This window comes from Cydia pomonella, chromosome 7 (assembly GCF_033807575.1).
Source record: "Cydia pomonella isolate Wapato2018A chromosome 7, ilCydPomo1, whole genome shotgun sequence".
Classification (NCBI taxonomy): Eukaryota; Metazoa; Arthropoda; class Insecta; order Lepidoptera; family Tortricidae; genus Cydia; species Cydia pomonella.
In genome coordinates, this window is record NC_084709.1 from 6,645,752 (window position 1) to 6,666,060 (window position 20,309).

Here is a 20,309-nt window from a genome sequence, read left to right on the forward strand (position 1 = left end):
GTCACTTACTTCTTCTCGTAAAAAATACAAATAAGTAAATTAGTAATTTTATTTATACGTCTGACAGTGACATTATTCATTGACTTTGACAATCAACTGACGAACGCTGCCGCGACTGCACGCCGCAAACAGCAGCAGTCGGCCGCTGCAGTAATGTCGCACCAGTAATGTCGCAACGGTAGTGCAGCTGCAGTTGGAAATGGACTGTCACCTTTACTAAGTGCGACATTTTGAGTTAAAACAATGTAGTGATACATTGCTTGCTGAATTATTTTATACGGAAAAAAAAATCGACAATTTTTTATTAAACCTATGAAAGTGTGTTCATTACAGCCAAAACTAACTACAATTTGATTATGTGGTCGTATTAAAAATACACCCTGTATAATACCTACATCAAATTGTGTCAATATATTTTGAATAGTGTTAATATCCAGTGAAGAAAATTCCACGTTTGTATGGAAAGGTAGTTTCGGGGCGATCGGTTATTTTTCTCCATCCTTTTTTGTGTAAATAATTCATTAAAAATTTGCTACATTATCCTCCCTGTATTTTGTGTAAAATACTTAAAATACTTGTAAAATACTCTTTATAGTAACTTCAACAAAAATAACTTGAATTATTATTTATTTCTAGTACACTAATTGTTTGAAATAGCTCTTAAATAGCATAAACACTACCGCGTTTATTACTGGCCAGAATAATTATTTAATAGAACTACAATTAAAATATGATAAGGTATACGTAATTATAGTATTTAGGTACGCAACAACAAGATGCGTGAAGTAAAATCTAAATAGTAATTATGTGACTTGGCAATACAAAGGCAGGTCTACATACATGCCTATATATACTATAGAACCTGCCTAGTAGTAGTAGCACAACTAATTATATAACTATAACTAGAGTTATTACGGTAACAAGTCATATAATTAGTTGTACTATAATGATATCATTTTTTTAGGGTTCAAAAGGGTTTGATAAATGTATTTTTTTTCGCAAGCTATACTTAACAAAATTTGCTTTAAAAATAGTAGGTATGAATTTTGGATTAGCAAAACTTTGAATTGCAAAACTAAACAGTGTGTGCGATACAGCGATTGATAATAAACATAGATGACGAACTAGCTCTGCAAAATGACCCCACACATATTGTGCCGAAGCGGGCGGGGCGTCAACTTTGCGCCGCGCGTGGAGCTATTTAGTTCGCAAATGGCGGCCCATTGTCACAGTCGTAGTAAGAAGTATTAAAATTAAATCTTTAATAAAAGAAATATGCCTTATTGTGCAGATAAATGATGTGCTAGTCGTTCCAACAAACACTGGAAACAATATGGGATTACTTTTCACGTATAGTTTAGCTAGGATCATATTATTTTGATTTCTCTTGATCAAAATAGGTCTCATATGGGGATGATGTTATGCATTTTAAACAATCGTTGATATTAAGAAACTTACATTTTAAATTTGTTCAGGTTATTATTTTGACAATTTAAATTCGTGATAGTAAATACGAATCGTCGTTGTAGGTGGCGCTTTTTTATGTGTAGGTACATTGTTACTAAGTAAAGTAAAGTAAAGATCTCGCTGCTATTTATAACTTTTCGTTAAATTAGCGGAAGGCTGGACCGATTTGGCTAATTTTGGTATTGCAATATTTCTAGGTCCAGGGACGGTTTGAACGGTGAAAAAATATGGAAAGAATGCAAGTGTGGGTGTTAAACCTACGTGGATCGTAAATAATAATGCACGCACTTAATAAACAATATGTAATGTTCGAAATCCAGTTAAAAAGTTATTATTATTTAAGTTAATATTAAACACAAGCGGTTAGCACAGGCACACACAGTTCACCGAAACACTAATTAGGTTCATGCACCATACCATTTATATTAGTCCGTGAATCCATAGGTTAGTATCACGATAAGCTACTAGTCAAGTACGCGGATAGGATTTAACTGGCGTTGACGATGTGCGAGCGATCGATCCCGTGACGTAGGTAACACTGATGACAGACGCGGGCGGCGCGGCGCACGCATTACCGGCGGTCTAGCAACGGTTGCCAGCCCGCGCGCCGCCATGTTGTCGGCTGTCGTGAGTGGGTCCACACGAAAAAGGTTTTGTGACTCTGTTTTGTTTGCGTACTTTGATGTGGAGTAGGCCACACAAAGAAAATAGTATAGTACTTACATTATGATACAAGTGCAAAAATAGGAAATTTGAAACGAGTGGCGATAAATTAAAATATGAGCGAAGGGAGTAAAACAAACTTAATGTATTAACCGTGGAGACTATACGTCTCTGTAATATTGTATAATATACTTGACTTGTTGGGTACATACTAGTTAATGTATTGTGTAACATTCGTTTATGAGACTGCTAGCTTATCAGGCCAGACGCGATTTATTTATTTAGTATAATTTTCATTTTGACACTTGGAGGCACTTTACACCTCCAAATCTTATTAGTATTAGTACTCTGACATTGGGGACCTTTTATATAGATTTGATGTATTTTTAACCATAGAGACTATACATCTCTATTGTGTTGTAGTAATTATCTATTTTAAGTTTATTGTAATGTAATGTTTGCCCAGGCATTGGCTGTTGTATTTATAAGTGTTGTTATGTATTTTTCACGTCACTCTATGATTTTACTATAAATGTTATGTATTGACTAGTAAAAGAGCCCTGTTTTGTGCTTTGAGGCCTCCTTGCAGAATACATTTTTGAATTTTGAATTTTTTGAAGTGATCAGCCAGCAGCGGAACACCAGCAAATTAACATGTTCGTTAACCCTTTGAACGCCAAGAACCCCTAAAGGCGTGGTTACTAGTCGAGCCCACAGCGCCAAGGACGACTATAGGTGTCATGACGTACGCTGTCAAAGTAACCTTCACACTTTCAAGTATTACCCGGAACCTTGGCGTTTGAGTGATGTTAGTGTTTATGACATAAAGCGTTACTTAAAACTTAGTAAAAAAGGTGCGAAAAGGTTTTCTATGGGCCGATAACCCTTCACGCTTACATTTTTAAAATTTGTCCCGTTTTTCTACTGACGGAAATGGCTTGACAGACCTTTATAATATAAGTGTCAGTCCATTTTCTTAGACCTGTCTAACGAATTAATTGGTCTTCCGGTAATACTGCGTTTACCTGCCTTCAGACCACTACAATACCTCCTCATGCTTATAGTAAGTAAAAATAAAAGGTTAGCCCATAGGTATAAAGGGGCCCACTAATTACCGGTTCGCCAGACGATAGTCCGTGAGCCAGGAACAGATTTCCATTATCAATCGCCTCTCGGGCCATAACTCCTATAGTGGTTAACGGCTATATGTGATGAACCCTCGTGGACGTCAGCTACCACTCAGTTGGTAGGTTGTGGATTGATTGTTTAGATGCTATTGATAGTCAAAAAAATCGTAAGCCGGTTGTATCGCGGTAGAAAAATGTCAGCAGGTCGCATACATGTAGTTATAATATAATATATATATATATATATATATATATATATATATATATATATATATATATATATATATATATATGTACTAGTTGTAAATCTAGGGAAGAGCGGTGCCTCCCAACACACGCATTGTTTTATTTACCGGGCGGCTCCATCCCCTGCATCACAAAAATGTATATTATTACGAAATAAAGAATTTTGTATAATTTTGTATTTTTTATTTTGTATAAAGAATATTTGTACAGTTGTGATCAATTGTTGACTTCTCAATTATTCACATATATCATTGTCGATTATAAACATCCGTCTTAATAATTATGACAATGGCAAAATAAATACCAGAAGCCAGTTGAAAAAGCAGAAGTTACCGTGAAAACCCAACAACGTCAAACTGATTTTTCCATATAAGTTGCTGAGTCATAAATCAATTAACAATGTCGTCGCAAATAAGTATACACTATAAACTCACCATTAATTTAATTAGTAAGCGGCCGGAGTTGCGGAAATCGCGAAGCGTCTGGTTGACGTAACTCGTCGTTCACGCTCCGTGGCGAACGACACGCAACTGTCACAGTCGCACTAATTAGGAAGAGTGATAGAGAGAGATGACTACGCTACGCTACGGAGCGTTAACGATTGTAACTTGTAACGTTGGCTACGCGGCCGGCGACCGAAGAGCTGGCGGCTTTGTCGCACAACGTATTTAATATCAATATTGCGGTACACCGAGGATATGCCGCCAGTTTCCTTGGTACAATGCCTCGTAACTATGTCGAAAATTTAAAGGTATGTACTGTATAACCATATGTACTGTAAAACTTTGTGCGATACACGTGCGAATAGGTAATGTCCTACTTTTCGCACTTGTATCGTAATGTACTATTAACGCGTGGCATTACCTGTATTAACTACTGAAATGTCAATAATAGGGTTAAATTAACTCGATAGTAATAAAATAACACAAATTCTTTCATATTAATAGGTACCGTAAAACCACCCAACTAATATAGTCGTGAGTCCAAAAATATATTTATATCTTTGTTTCGGTGTAATTTTACGAGTATTTGGATGAGGCAGTTTAATAGAAAAATATTTTCATAAATGAAAGAAAAAATTAGACAAACTTCGGGTTTGTCTAAGTTTAAGAGCTTTGTTACCTATTGATACCTACTTACTTACTATTAAGAGTATTCATTGTATACTCCTACTAAATTAAATTAGTTGTACACTCCTTTTTTTAAGATTAGATGTTTTCTAACCTCAAAAGTAACAACAAGTAAGTAGTAATTAACTTTTTCATCCGAAATGCTAGGGTTCCTATTTTATTATTATGAAGAATTTGAACCAAGTATTTGACCAAGTTGGTTGCTTTTACGGTCTATCGAATTTATTGATTTACAAATAAATAAACAACTACCTATCTATATTTACACCTTAATTAATGTGGTTCCTGCCCAGGAATCCCGACACCGGAACAAGTGTCTTTCACTTAGAGCATTGAAAACAATCCTGAAGTTCCTAATAAATTAGAACAGGGGCTAATACTATTATGCAGCGGCTTATGTGAGCGAATAACTCGCGAATACGAAGCGGCGCGGCGCGGGTGAATTCAATCCTTTGATACCTATGGAAGTGTCCTACGTGTGCGATCTCGTTGTGAACGCGAATGCCGCATTCGCGAGTTATTCGCTCACATAAGCCGCTGCGTTAGAGATTTTACATACAAAATCACTAATAATATTAGCTTGTATTTTATAATGCAAAAGGCCCCAAGGCGAGGCAAGTACCTATTTGTTTACTCTGTTATATACAGACATAAGAACTATTAGCGAATAGTTCGCCTGCATATAAAAATATGTATATGCAGAAGAGCTAAGCTTATAGTTTTGTTGACTGTACAATGTACATGCGTACCTCAAATAGGTACAAAGGTACAAAACTTAAATAGTCACAAGAATTAAATACAATAATCCCTTGTTTTGGGAAGTTATGTTTTGTTCTTATCACGAATTCGCTGACCCAATATGACAGGGTTCTATGTTATATTTTCAAGATAGTTGAAATTGGACTCAATGTCACTATGACAAAGTTCAAATTTCAGTTCGATAAAAATGAGACATAGAACCCTGTAATATTAAGCCAGAGAATTGCTTATTATCATTTTCTTTTACCTTTAAGGGTCACACCAACAAAGTGCCCTAGCTGCAAGTTTTATGGTACGAGTAAGGGCTCATTTACACGGTGCAAGAACTCGCATGCGAGTTTCATTACATTGCGGTATTTGATCGGTCGCCGAATAAGTTGTAACCTCAATAGTCCGCAATGTAACTAAAATCGCATGCGAGTTCGCGTGCCGTCTAAATCGGCCCTTACAATTATTTCATGCTTTCGAGCAGAACCTTAGATTTAGTGAATACTAACATGAAAGAAATTATTTACAAAAATCAAGAAATATAAAAAATGCGGGTTAGGTATTGACCTAAACCTTATTGTTTTATTATTTATTTCCTGTTCAGACTATCTCAAATCCGGCGTGAAACATTTATTACTGTATACAAAAAAAAACACATCTGTGATACTTATCAAATAATTGTGGAACCTCATTGCAACAAAGCTTACAACAAAACTAATAGATATAGACTTTCCAATTGGTCCTAAAATTTCATAGACGTTACAAACATATTTTTAAAAGTACCTAATAAAATTTACTAAAGCTCAAATAGCTCTGCTCAAGAGCATGACACTGTCAGGGATTTCATACAAATTGTAAGTTTTATAGTAATTACATTTTTTTATATCTACACAAATATAATGTTCTCTATCCTACAGCACTAGGGCAATCATCCAATGTTTCTAGAATTGGTTGGTGATCTGACTTCTAACTGTATCTGAAACATGTCCACTGCTTTCATCATGATGTCGTATTTGACCCTGATGGGTTCGTTTAGGGTCTTTAAGTCAGCCTCAGCTGGTGGCAGAACACGGTACTCTTTTAGGACTGTTGCTAATACTGTCTTCAGGGACATCATGGCGTATTGATACCCTGAAAAAAGATGAATTTCGTCTATGAACTGGGGGTAAATAAAACAGTGATGTTGGTGATAAATTAATAAAGTCTTGATCATTTCCATTAAATAATTTGGAACATGACTCTTTACGAGTAAGAGCAGGTTATATTATAACAAAGCAACTTGGAGTCCGAATGTGTTAGTATACTTGTATTTTAAGCACTTTTCCTTTTTTTCATCGAGAAATTTTGGGTCCGCGGTGCTTCCATATTCCAAAATGTTATGTACCTAGGTGATTTATCTCACAAAGTTCCCAAAAAGATATCCTATCGCGACTTACAAAATGGTTTGTCCGATGTTTCAATTGCCAAATTTTCATTTGACCGAATGCGTTTGATGTCAATACTGTTTTTTTTTATAGAAGCCATTAGGTTGGGTTAGATTTGTTATCCTTCTAAAAATCCCACGGTGTTTGAAAAAAAAAAACATGTTCGATCAAATGAAACGTCGGGCAACAAATTTTTCGAGGTTGCGATAGGTAACGTTCCAAAATTAAGTAACTGAAATAATGTTTATTCCTACTGACCAAGGCAGTTCCTCACGCCAAAGCTGAACGGCACAAACTGCGCGGGGTGCTTGAGTGGCTCTAAGAAGCGCTCCGGCCTGAATGAGTCTACATCTGGGCCCCAGTAACGAGGGTTGCGGTGCGTTGCCCAGATGTGCATGCAAATCCCCGTACCCGCAGGTACTGTGACTCCCGATGCTGAAATTATAACTATGATTTATCAACCGTCCTATCCGTAGAAATGTCAATTGACCTACAGAGATGAAAATCTTCTAGGTAGGTCAATTGACATTTCAAAAGGAGATTCTCAATTCGTCGGAGCTTTGTTTGTTAATTTGTTTTTTGTTTGAATGAGATATTCGGTTGTATTAAGATGCGCAGAACTTAGTTTTTCAAAAGAAGTACAAGTTTGCAAGTATCGGCAATTATAAGGATATAATAAAAACAATAATGAAATACAATCATCTTTAGTACTAACGTAGCTCCGTGTCACTGGTAACTGTCCGGACAATTATTGGCACTGGTGGATAAAGCCTCAACGTTTCTTTGACCACAGCTTCCAGGTACTTGAGTTTTGGGAGATCTGCAGCTGTGACGGCTTTATCTGGGCAGTATAATACGTCGTTCAATCTGTGGACATTTGGATTATTAACATGAGGAGATTTTTTGTCGTCTCGTCTGTGTTGCAAATGGAAATTATAGTAGATCAAAATTTTTTGACGTCGTTGCTTGGAGAAACAGATATTATGTGTGTATAGATTGAGAAAAAGTGACCCAAAATTTCCAAGGCAAAGACGAAAATATGTATAATTGAGCCCTACAATTCAATACAGGTTAGAAGAAGAATAGAGAGATTTCATATGAAGTGGCCATTACTTTTTTCCATCTTATTTTATCGAATCCAAAAAATATCACGAGTAAGTATCCATCTAATTTTACGTGCCAAAACGTCCATGTCTAATCTAAGCTTTTGTAGTAAAGTTATTATTTTGGCTTAGCTTCTTACTCTTCAAACACCTTCTCCTGGACTTCAGGGTTCCGTGCCAGCATGACGAGCGCGAATGACGCGGCGACAGCCGAGGTGTCGGTGCCAGCTGCACTCATCACTAGGGCCTCTTCGCGCAGCTCCAAATCGGTGAAACCTTTCACTTTGAGGGACGTTTCTAAAAGCATTTCTAGTAGAGACTGGAAACCGAGGTAGGAATCTGTAAATAATGATGAAATTGAAGTGGGTTAAGGTTCAAAATATCCGTATATCGCGCAAATTACATTCATAATTTAAAATATCTATCATAATTGAGTAGAATAAAGATGTTTGTGCTTTTGCGTTTAAAAATATCATATTTCAACAACGTATACATACCACATAATTTAACACTCTGCGATTTTTTTAAATCCGGCTCGAGAACCCGCCCAACGGGTTTTGTAACATTTGGCACAGTATAGTACGCCTCTCGCCGGGTTGCAATGTCAAACTCATAGTTTGATAATGATGATAGAGATGTTGGTTCTAGGATTTCAAGCTAACATGGTCAATGATAATTTACATTATAGCTACTATTGAAAACGGAGTATTTAGCTTGTGTATAAAGTCTTTCCGGATTCATGTTTTTAATAGAAGTTATAATAGGTTAAATTTGTGAAAAATAACATCGTCGTAACAGCGAAAATGATTGTTGTAATCGAAATGCACCAAATAATGTAATTAACTAATGGTAATATAAAATTTACCCATTTTCGGCGACAGGAATGTTAGGTATATAATACAAACTGAATTCCATTATTTGGTGCATTTCGATTTTCAAATGATATCATTTCGTTTTTTTGAGATACATATGCCCTCCGTTTGATTGAGTGCAAGGTGGTTTGCCGTATGTCCGTTGAGGACACAACACAACTACCAGTGAAAGCGAAAAAGAAAAGCTGACCGGACCAAGGTCGCGGTCCAGTATGCCCGTCTGTTAGCTCTATTAAATTAAATGGACATGCAAAGCAAAGTTAATTACGAGTTAAACATAATACTTGACTCCACCGAAATCGCAAATCGAATCATTACTAGCCTCAACAATCAATGAATATCAATGATGATATTAATTTTAATGAAATGACATAATTTCAATTATGTCCAGACACAAGCGGCGCGTGGCGCAGAGAGCGGCAAATCAAGGCCGTTCATATATTTGGCCGAGAGCAGGTCTTGATTCGCGGCCTTAGGTCGATTGTATTAGTCGTGTGTCTTAGGTCGAGGTGATTAGGGTCGGTTGTGCCAAACGGTCTGACATCGCTATAAAAATGTCCGCAAAATTTTATTCTATTACAACCGGCCAATTCGAGTTTTAGTTATTAGTTATTCGATCTGTTCCCGATATGACACTGATCTGTCAAGGTCGAAAGTGACGTTTTTGATTGTAGAAATTACACTTTTCATAGATAGATCAATATCATATCGGAAACAGATCGAATAACTAATTGGCCTGCAAGTTTGATAGTTCACTGCTGAGCGATGTTGGCGCAACCGGACCTTCATTTCTTCTAGGTTTCCATCAACATATTATCTCTAATTACCTGGCTTAGGTGCAAAGCCAACCTCGCGCTGTTTCTCTTCCATTTCCTGCCTTTTCAGTTTGACAATCTAGAAGAAAAACATAGATTTAAATATTACGATAATTGTACATTAAGGTGCAGGAATCCTAAGCAGTGTTTAAGCGTAATTTCTACGGAACCGTAACAAGAAAACAAAGAGGCGCACTGCTTTACCAATCAAAAAATACAATAGGTATAGCCTCTCCTCGCCCAGGCACAAAGCTCACCGGGACAAATGCAATTATAATTTGTTAAAATAAAATATAAAGGGCGGTTAGATAAAGGATACAAGTCCGATCTGACTGGCTCTAGTCCTGGGACTAGAGCTATTAGTCAGACAAGCACTAGAGCTTATAAAATAAGTCTTATAGTTTCCGTGTAAAATGGCTGTGACCTGTGAAATACAAACAGACGGACGGACATGACGAAACTATAAAGGTTCCGATTTTGCAATTTTAGTTACGGACGGAACCCTAAAAATTACTCCACGTGTGTTGAGCCGCAAGTGACAACTTTTCTGTGCGCAGCTTGACAACAACATCATATAGGTATGTAATGTTTGACAGATAGAATTTTATTTTTGTCAATCAAAACTTTTAGTAACCAATCAGAAAAAAAATAAGGTATGTGTAGTAGGTAACATTCAAAGGGGTATATTTATGGAAGGGATAACTGTCAGTGATACGTGTAAGATAAGTGTCAGTCATGTGGACCGTTTTTTGAAATCAAAATGTACTAAGAGCTTTTACTATGCACTTATATATTCCGTCGTTGTTAACGATAAATAATTATTTTATTATATTGTTTTTTTTTATCACTTTGAAATATAAAGTGCAACACAGTACTAAATTGTTTCACAACGGGGTAAAGCTTGAAAATCCAAAGAGTAATAAGCATTTCAAGTCAAATGGGATAAAATCAACGATTTCAAAACTAAAGATAGGCGGCCGTTCATATGATTCCGATCGAACATTCGGCCCGATTCGAAGAATGAGATACGATAACGATAAGTTCTGGTTTAGATAAGTTCTCATTTAGATATCGTTTGTATGCCGTATAATTGACAGAAGCAGCTTGATTTGAGCAACCAATGTCACTTTGACGTTAGATATATCGTAGATAGATCTTATCTACTGGGATCACAGCGAATTCGAAATAAACGTCAATTTTGACATGTCGTTTATTTATCGATCTTTCCAATATCTTTATCGTGTCTTAATCCTTGTTCGAATTGGGCCGATTCTCGTTTGGTGCGGACCAGTGAAATGGCACAACGAGATTGGTTGATGAGTTTGTATCACGCGCGCGATTGATCACAACTAGTTGCGCTGGACTGCACGATAGGCTCGCATTCGAGTGCTCACCAGTGTGCTGGCCTGGCCCCATTATTGGTGCTCGTAAGGCCCGTCTTTACAAAGTAATATAATTATAAGTCAGTGGATAAAATACCTTATCAACAAATTGGTACATCGCACGTCTGCATTTATCCGCCTGTTTGTACTGGGGAAATAGCCGATAGATCCAGTCCGGATGCAACCAAGGCTGCAGCATGCGCCACGTCATTTGCTCCACAACTTCTTCGAAGGGTTCAATGAACATTTTGCCATCATCAGCGTTAGTATGCACGCCTAGTGTGGTTTCTGTAACACATTAAAAACCGGTTTAATGTTTTTTGTCAAAGTCGTTTTTATCGTAACTACCTATATTTATTTGTTTTGCTAGGGGGCAAAGTTTTTGTTTAACTTTTCGTGCTAATGCCAAGGAAGAAAAAGATTCTAAAATCGAATCACGATTTTTTTACAAAACCAACGCGAGAAAAATACTAAAAACTTAATAACACTCCAATTCAAATCCAAATTAATAAATAAATTTTAAATAAAAAAAAAAATACACAAAAGTCAATTTCACCAGTCGCCATCAGAAAATAACTTAAAAATTGCATCTTTACCACTGTTATAGATAAAATGCAATTTCCTCGTCAGTTTTTGATGAATTAAGAGAGCCTTTACGAGCTGGCGTGGGGAAATAATATAACTGTATACGTAAGTGCACTGAGTACTTAAAAATGTAGCGATAATTTTTTTAAACGATGAAAAAGTAAGTATCCTTTCCACGGCTCACTTTTTGTCAATCCTTCTTTACATCCCTTCAAACCTTACAGGCCTTTACAGGCTGGTACCGCACTTGCACGCAAAAAAAACATGACCTACACGTTACACAATAAAAAAAACATGACCTGCACGTTTTACAATTACTTACCACAAACAGAATGAAAGGTGTAGCTAGTCAGGAACTTCCAAACGGGAAACGTCCCCTTCCCAGCCAATGGTCTCAGTTTGTTGACCATCAGGGCGCTCTGACTGGCGAACACGTCCACAAAACGATTCAGTTTCTTTATATTGAAGGTTGGAGCCAAGATCTTGCGGCGGGGGCGCCAAATGGAAACTGTATGGGTAGTTGAAAAAATGTAGTCGTTGTTTATTATTTACGTTGTTCAAAAAATCTTTTTGTTATTTTTTTCTGTCAGCTTGTACATATGTCGTGGCCAGATCATAAATTTTGATCATTAATTTCATGAAATACCATTTTAGATTTGATCAATGCATGATATGATTAGATTAGGTTAGACATTGTCATGATCATTTGATCAAATGATCAATACTAAGATCTGGCCACGGTACATGCAAAAGGAAGCCCTAGTTGAGGGAAGTATACCACGTGATGGGAAAACGTGTTTCTACTTCTAAACATTTTCCATTAAGATAAGTTAAGATTTAGTTAGTGGAAAGTTACCGTTACTTTGTTGGATTCAAATAGCTATTCTTCCCTCTTAATGCGATTCATAAGTAATGCAACGAATAGTGGCTATGATTCAGAAGCAAACTTAAGTTTGCTGTTGTTATCATACACCGGCGGAAAACGTCAAATATACCATAATATATTTATAAAGAAAAAAATAAAAAAATTGTTTTTATTTGTCAACCAGTGACTAGAAAAAATACAATCCAATGAACGTAAGCACCTCTAACTCTAATAAACATTAAGTTTCGCGTTTTGAACACATATTAAATTACATTAATAACCGGGTCTATATCGAATTTATTTTATTACCTTTATTTACTGACGTTTCTACACAGGTTTTCACTGGTCATGGGTTAGCCGCGTATATAAACCCGGTTATAAATTTTCGATGTTTCTGATTAACCTGTTTAAACTTTAAATTATGGCTTAGGTAGGTATGTTCTATATTGGGTCTCTATTGTTTCCCATAAAGTTTTAAGTCATAATGTATTGTTTGTCCGCATTTTCGTTAGTCATAATTTGGTTTTTCTCAGAAACGCGTAACTTTTCAGGATTGCCATAAAACAAACCTAACCTAACCTAACCTATCTATAGGATAATCTAAGGAAATTCCTGAAAAGTTAACGGTTTCAGAGTTATGACTAATGATAATATGACTATCATTACACTATGACTTTCAATAATTATGTCAAACAAAGGGATCCGTTCTATATTATTATATAGTTTGGCCAGGGGCTGTCTCACTTCAAACACAGGTATAGAGAATCATAAATATCATAATTCATTCATTTCATAAGTCTTCGCCTTACACTAGTACTACTAGGACCCAAAAAAGGTGAATATAATTTTGAAAATGCGGGTTTTCCAGGCTATAACCAAAATTATATAAAAAAATGGAAAAAAATGTGAATAACGAGGCCTCGTCTACTGGTAAATGAACTATACCTACCTACCTACCTATTAATTATTGTATGCGTTATCTCGATAAACAAACCTGGTGCATAAATGCTTCCATTGCCGACAAGGAATTGTAGGATCTCCATAGTACTATCTTTTTCTAGATGCGATTTTAGCAACAGTTCTGCAACTACAGGATCGGCCACAACTGAAATGTAAAGAACATAAAAATAGCTGATTGGTTGATTCTAACGGCCCGACTCGATTTTAATATACGTCAAAAATCAGCTCCAGATACGATATGGATCGGATATATCAGTGTCAAAGTGACGTTTCATCAAACAGAAGAGCGTTTTTGCAAATTTTTGAGATACCTATATTGAAGTTCAAAACGGGCCTTAAATGTCAATAGGTCAAATAAAATGACTGTACAGTCAGCATCAAAAGTATCTACCATTCTGTAACAGCTTAAAATAAAGTAATGGTTCTATACGTAGAACAATTAAGACTGTGAAAGATATAGTTTTGAACGTGAATTTTAGAGATTTATCTATATTTCGAGAGTTATCAGGAATATGAGATACTTTTGGCGCATTCTTTCATCCGCTACTTTTGATGCTGACTGTACTATCATTCCCTTTTTTTACTCCGAGGTGCCTTAGATTTTAGCGAAGCACTTCAGAGATGGAGATCAGAATCATTAAAAACAAGCTATGGGATTAAATGAGTCACATCTACAGTATGCACTCTCTTGCTTTTATTTACATTTAATAAACCTCATTTTAAAACTTTTTGGGTGACAATATTTTATAATGGGAAAATGTAAACCATCCACTTACTAAGATAAAGTTTATGGGCCATCCAGAAGGTTGCAAGGCCATCGCGTTTCACCGCTATCCTTCCCGCCCTTTGAAGGACTTTCATGTTGTCTGCAAAATAAACAAAAATAATAATGTTATGTAGGCACCATGTTTGCTATACTTTGTCCGTGTTATTTCATTATTATATTTGTTATAGTTCGTTGAGTTATTTCGTTCACAGGAACTGCCCACTTTAAAATCTTTAAGTTAAATAAGAGTTCATGCAAGAAATATGAACTTCATATAAAAATAATTGACAATAATATGTACAGCAGAAAAATGTTTACTATTCCTGAAAAGTCAAATTATGATAGCTGTCAGTTCCACGCAATAAGAGATAAGAGTTTATCAGGAAATGCTAATTATTAAATATAAAGCCTGACAACAGTTTATTTAACCCTGAGATAGTGTCGCTGCAAACAGCTTACGTATGGCAATAATGTGCGTACGGCATGTATCGTCGGAGTAGTGGGCATTTGCTTCATGTTGATACTCGTATAATGTCAAAACATTGCTTACTGAGAATTCGGTTCTTTCAATTTACCTATTCGTCAAAATCTGATTCTAAATATTCAATATTTACATATTCCTAGTTTTTTGACTCTGACGAAGTCTGATTTTCATCAGATGTTGTGTCGCTTTCAGGACCACCAACCTCGATTATAAAACGTTCAGTCAGGACCTTTATTCCTAATAATAATCATAATCGTCTTCAAATTTTTTAACATGGTCACAGCAATTGCTCCAATTTTCTTTAGTTACTTCCTATACGATAATAATTCATTAAAAATTTAAATCATTAATGATATAGACTGAATTCAAAATAATTTACATAACTAAATTTTAAACACTAAAATAAGTTTTATACCTGAAAACTATCTTCAGCAAGCTTTAGATAAGCATTATTATCGATAGAAACATTTTTAGTTGCCACTTTAGCTTTTACAATGCCCCAAATAATCTCAATAGGGGTTTAAATCACAGTGATATGGCTAATCTTATCACTTTGTGTCCGTATAAACCTTAAATGAAATATTAAAGTTTAAACCAAACAACTAACCAGTTCAATACAACCGCACTATAAAATGTCAATACCGGTCATGTCAACAACCAACTTTAAAACATTGTTTATTGGAATGATATATAATCCTTCGTCTTTTTTAAGCTGTATTTGATTGCATTCACTACAATTTTTTTCGCATCTTTGGAAGTTTTTTTGGCATTTTTGTAATAAAACCGTTTATAAGTATTTCAATATATTCTTAATAAAGTGTCCAGCTGTCAGCTATAAATAATAGTTCCAAATCTCTCCAGAGTAGCGCTACAGTAGCTAAGAACCTAGGCTTTATTGACGGAGTGAAGTACGCTGTCTATGATTAGATTTTTTCCCAAGTATTCTAGGTATTGTAGCACCACCTATTTATGGTTTTTTTGTCGGACATTTTTTGGTATACTTATGGAGATTTTGTTCCTTGCATCTACCTTCCGTAGTAGATATTTTCTGTTTTTTTACATCGGTGATATTCGATGACATCTAACGTTCGTTGTCAAAGAGTACTTGTTGCCAGTAAAAGAAATTAGTACCATTGAAAATCCACAAAATGGCGAGGGTCAAATAAACTGTTGTCAGGCTTTACTTAGAAATGTTTTCGTAGTCTCAAAAATAGAAATATTTAAAAAATGTTTATATATTTTTTGACATTGTTATTGCGAAGAAAATGTAAATTTTAGTTTGATCTTTTGCCTTCACGTGACGTCAAAACGAAAAATATGGCCTTGTTGAGTAAATATTTGCTAGAAAAATCGGCCTGTGCGTAAGAAAGTCCACTTCAACCTATAATTTAAAACCAAACGACGAGATAAAATCTCTGAGAATCACTTAGGCTACATATTGTTGCTTGCGATGCAGATGTTTTGGAATATATTTTAACTTTTAAGTACACAATAGTACATTACAATACAAGTGCAAATTTCCTACTCCGTATTCCACTTTATTGGAAGACAAGCGGAAGCACGGCGGTCAGCATCTGCGTTTTAAGGACGTGCTCAAACGACACCTGAACGCTTGCAACATTGACCCTGACCGTTGGGAGGAGTTTGCCACAGACAGGTCATCTTGGCGTTCAACCATCTTTAACTACGTGAAATATTTTGAGCAAAACCAGGCGGCAGGCCAATATAACTTGGATGCCAAACGCCAACAACGCAAAGAGGGACCGAAGCCCTCCTACGCGTATAAGTATGTACAATGCATCTGACCAACTCTATTTAAATTGTAACGTCTGCAAAAGGGTCTTTAAGACTCAAGTTCACAAAGCAAGCCACATTAGAGCCCATAACAGGCAAAATCCATAATTTCTGATCATCCGCCGTCATCGAAATCGATTAGGAGAACCATATATAAGAATTTCCTTCTTCGCGCACTTGTATCGTAATGTACCAATAACATGTCTGACTTTGTTGTTTCTTTTATTTTACAAAATCTAATGTATTTTACCATCTGTAATCAAATGATACTGGAAATTTTATAAACTTCGTTCGAGTTAGTACATTTTAAGCGGCTTAAAGACAAGGGGCAAGTGCAATTGACACTTACGTACGTACATCAGAAGACATACATTTTTGTACGTAAATTAGCACGTCATTCAGAAAATAAAGGCCAAAAAATTTTCAATAGCCAATTTTACAAAAAACGCTCTCGTGGTTATACCACGTTAATAACATAAATTACCTTTTTAACTACAAAATAAATTCAGAAAAAATATAAGTAGTAGTAGTTTTATTTACTTAGGACGAAAGTGAAGGACCCGTACATAACAAATGTCAAATGGCATGCTCCCGGAACGGGGAATTCCTGGGACTCGCCATACCTACTAAGTCAGTCCCGGCAGCATACATTACTTAGAGGCAAGATAAATATTTGTAAGTATAGGTTCACCACATCATAGGTTCACATTATACAGGTAGTATCACCACATCCACACCAACTCGTAAAATACAGGTAAAAAAAATAGACTGAGGAGTCAGACAAGGGAACCCGATATCACCAACTCTATTCATTGCTGTCTTACATTATATCACGAAATCACTTAGCTGCAGGGGGAGTAGGGATGCGAATCCAGAATTACTTTTTTCAGTAGCTACTTTGATATTTGGGCTCAGGTTGATCTTAAAGAAATTTGATTATATTTGGAAACATATTTTTTCTTCTTTTGGCAACACTAAGTTGCAAAATCATTCAATTTTAAAACACAAATTTACTGTCAAAGTTGATGTCGAAAGCGGCGAAGTTTTGTTTGAATTTAACTTCGTTTTTATGTGAAATTTGCCAAAGTAAGTTTCATCAACCTTTCAGATATCGTTTATATACTTACGAGGCTTATTGAAAACAGAAAAATATAAGTTATATTTTTAAATGGTAAATACTATTCAAAAAAATATTGAAGTATCGGAGGAATTGAAGAAATTGCAAATTACATAAACATATTATATTAAAATGTGCCTTTTATTTATTTCATACAGTAATACAGGGCATTACTGAGTGTTTAACCGACTTTAAATAGCTAAAGTAAATTCTGTTTGTAATTTTTGGCTAATTTCAAACACTTACTCACCGAAAACCCCGGGATATGATCATGTCCCAAGTGAAACAAACGCACTGCTTAAGTAATTGTCTATTAACATTAAAAAAAAAATGTGTGGCATGATCCTATAACTAAAATTTGAGGACTTTTTACACAGAACTCGCCATCTATTATATGTTGATACGAGTATCAGTATACTCTTGTCGGCGAAGTCGATAAAGTTGCTTATTGTTAATATTTGAACTTGGCAGTCATTTGAATTTGTTTTTGATGGGATTCACCTTGCTAATTCTATATAAACCAAAGTAATTAAAAAATATATATCTAAAAAATATAACAATAAAGGTCACAACTTACAGAAAACAATAAATCGCTTTATGTAATATAGCATAAATAAAACATAATTTTGCTACATAAATAAAATATTATCTTGACAAGAAAAGCTATTGTCATAATCCGAAAGTGTCAACCCTAGCAATTTTCCCATCTCACCCCATTGCTATCCCTTCAAACTACGGGGTGAGCTGGGATTGCCTACTACATATTATGTAGGTATTTATCGTTGGAAGTATGAAATGAAACAACAAAATTATCATTGACAAACTAAAATTCATACATCCGGAACACTTTTTTGTATATAAATCAATGTGCCACATATAAAAATTAATAAACTTTTATCCAGGTTTGAACTTTGATTTCGTCCTTACTCACCCCATTTTACGGTACTTACTTACTAGACGACTTTATATGTACTCGTATACATATAATATTCTACATATTATAATACATGTTACAGAGTTGATGTTTATTTAATTTTATTTCTATTATGTGCTGATATAGAAGCAAGAAAACACATTTCTTATGTAAATTGAACAGTCTACCTGTTTGTGTAGGAAGGGAATGCACCCGGAAAATCCCGGGAATTTTACAGAGTAAAAATTAAAAAAGAAACGGGAGAATTTCATTTTTGATGTACCTGACAAATGTGTTTTAATTTGTGCATTTTATAATATAAAATGTAAATATTAGGTATATACTAAATGCATGTTAATGTGTTAAATAGGTAGTCATTGGTCGTCAAAACTAACAAAAATTTGGTTCGGTAAATATTGAATCGACTGAACTTAACTTAATACGCGCTCTAAAACGAATCCAGTGACAATATCGGTTCTGCCTAACACCGGGAATAAAATCTTTGAAGCCTCAATTATTAATATAATAAATAAAATTAAAAATATATATGTCATATTCAGTAACCCAAACAGTTTTACAATATGCAGGTTGGTGTCTCTTTATAAGTTTTATTTTTATTTTCCACTATTGTTTCCTATATTGCACTATTGATTTCTAGATAAAAGAAAAACAGCGAACAAAACAGTTATTTTTTTCATAGAGCATACATACACAGGAAGAACATTCATAGAAAAAAACACGCATCATATATAGTTTTTGCTCACTTAGTCCAGCACTGCGTGCAATAAGGAAGAGGCTTGCAAGTGAGACAAATTGAAACGCTGTTCGCCAAAACCTTTAAAATCTTTAAATTTAAGACGTTGACCTTGTTTAAAAAAAAATCTAAAAATAAACTTATTAATTTACCTTCGTCGCTTCCGGCCAGGTAATGTGCATGACCAACGACGGGCAGACTGAGCAGCTCCCCTGGTAATTTCTTAGATAACTCTTCAAATTTCTTCATTTTCTGTTTATACCGCACAAAATACACGCAGACGATTAACACAATCAATAACCAGAACATATTGATATCCTCACTAATTTGAAATAATTAACTCAAACACTTATAATTTATAAAAACTACACTTTTAAGTTTGCACTGACTTAAAAAAAATCGCAAACAAAAATTGACTTGGTGCCGTTAAGCTCAATGTTAATATGAAACGAGTTGTATTTTTAGGCTGTATATATTACCAGTTACCTATTTGTCAATACAGTAGAATATCGTTAACTCGAACCTCGATAACATGAAATAAAATTCGTAGCCCAAAATCTGTACTTTAACTCGAAATATTTAACTTCATTAAGACGAAGTATACTTATATCGATTAATTTTACCGTTATTTAGTACAATTTTTACCTATATATATACGATATTCTATATAAAGCACGTCCAGAAATATATGATCATTGTCAAGAGGGCGCTGTTATTCTCATATACAGGGTGACAGTTCAGTTTAGTATGAAAAATTTAGTTCCGATGAAATTCCGCAATATGGCGCGTGATCTTATATTACTGGTCAGACTTTTATATATACGTATTGTTTTATCACCTCTATAACTGAACGTCATTTATTTACAAACCTTTGTAACTTAAAGAAAATAATAAGACTGTATATTATGCGTTTGTATAATTACGTACTTCTCTAATACAAACTTTTCATTTGTTATACCTCTGTAACTCGAAACCTCTTTAAAACGAACAAAAACAGATAAAAACCTCTATAAGTCGACATTCTCAATAAAATGAAAACTGGTTAACTCGAAGTTTTGGCATTTATCTTGAGATTCGTGCTATCGAGGTTTTACT

At 35.1% G+C, this 20,309-nt stretch overlaps 1 protein-coding gene across 2 annotated transcripts; it reads right to left on the bottom strand.

The window, feature by feature from the left end:
- Positions 1 to 4,360: 4,360 nt before the first annotated feature.
- On the bottom strand, positions 4,361 to 19,662 carry LOC133519707 (cytochrome P450 4d8-like). 2 transcript variants are annotated; one of them, XM_061853765.1, is made up of 11 exons: positions 19,367 to 19,662; positions 14,163 to 14,252; positions 13,421 to 13,531; positions 11,884 to 12,069; positions 11,074 to 11,264; positions 9,607 to 9,673; positions 8,405 to 8,551; positions 8,048 to 8,246; positions 7,520 to 7,671; positions 7,063 to 7,239; positions 4,361 to 6,511 (listed from the first exon to the last, which is right to left on the bottom strand). In XM_061853765.1, exons 1-11 carry the CDS (start codon positions 19,521 to 19,523, stop codon positions 6,309 to 6,311), a joined length of 1,680 nt encoding a protein of 559 aa, XP_061709749.1. In that variant the 5' UTR covers positions 19,524 to 19,662; the 3' UTR covers positions 4,361 to 6,308. The 2 variants fall into 2 exon arrangements, with proteins under 2 accessions (XP_061709749.1, XP_061709750.1); XM_061853766.1 differs by lacking the exon at positions 8,405 to 8,551 and having other exon boundaries at positions 19,367 to 19,661.
- Between the last annotated feature and the right edge of the window lie 647 nt (positions 19,663 to 20,309).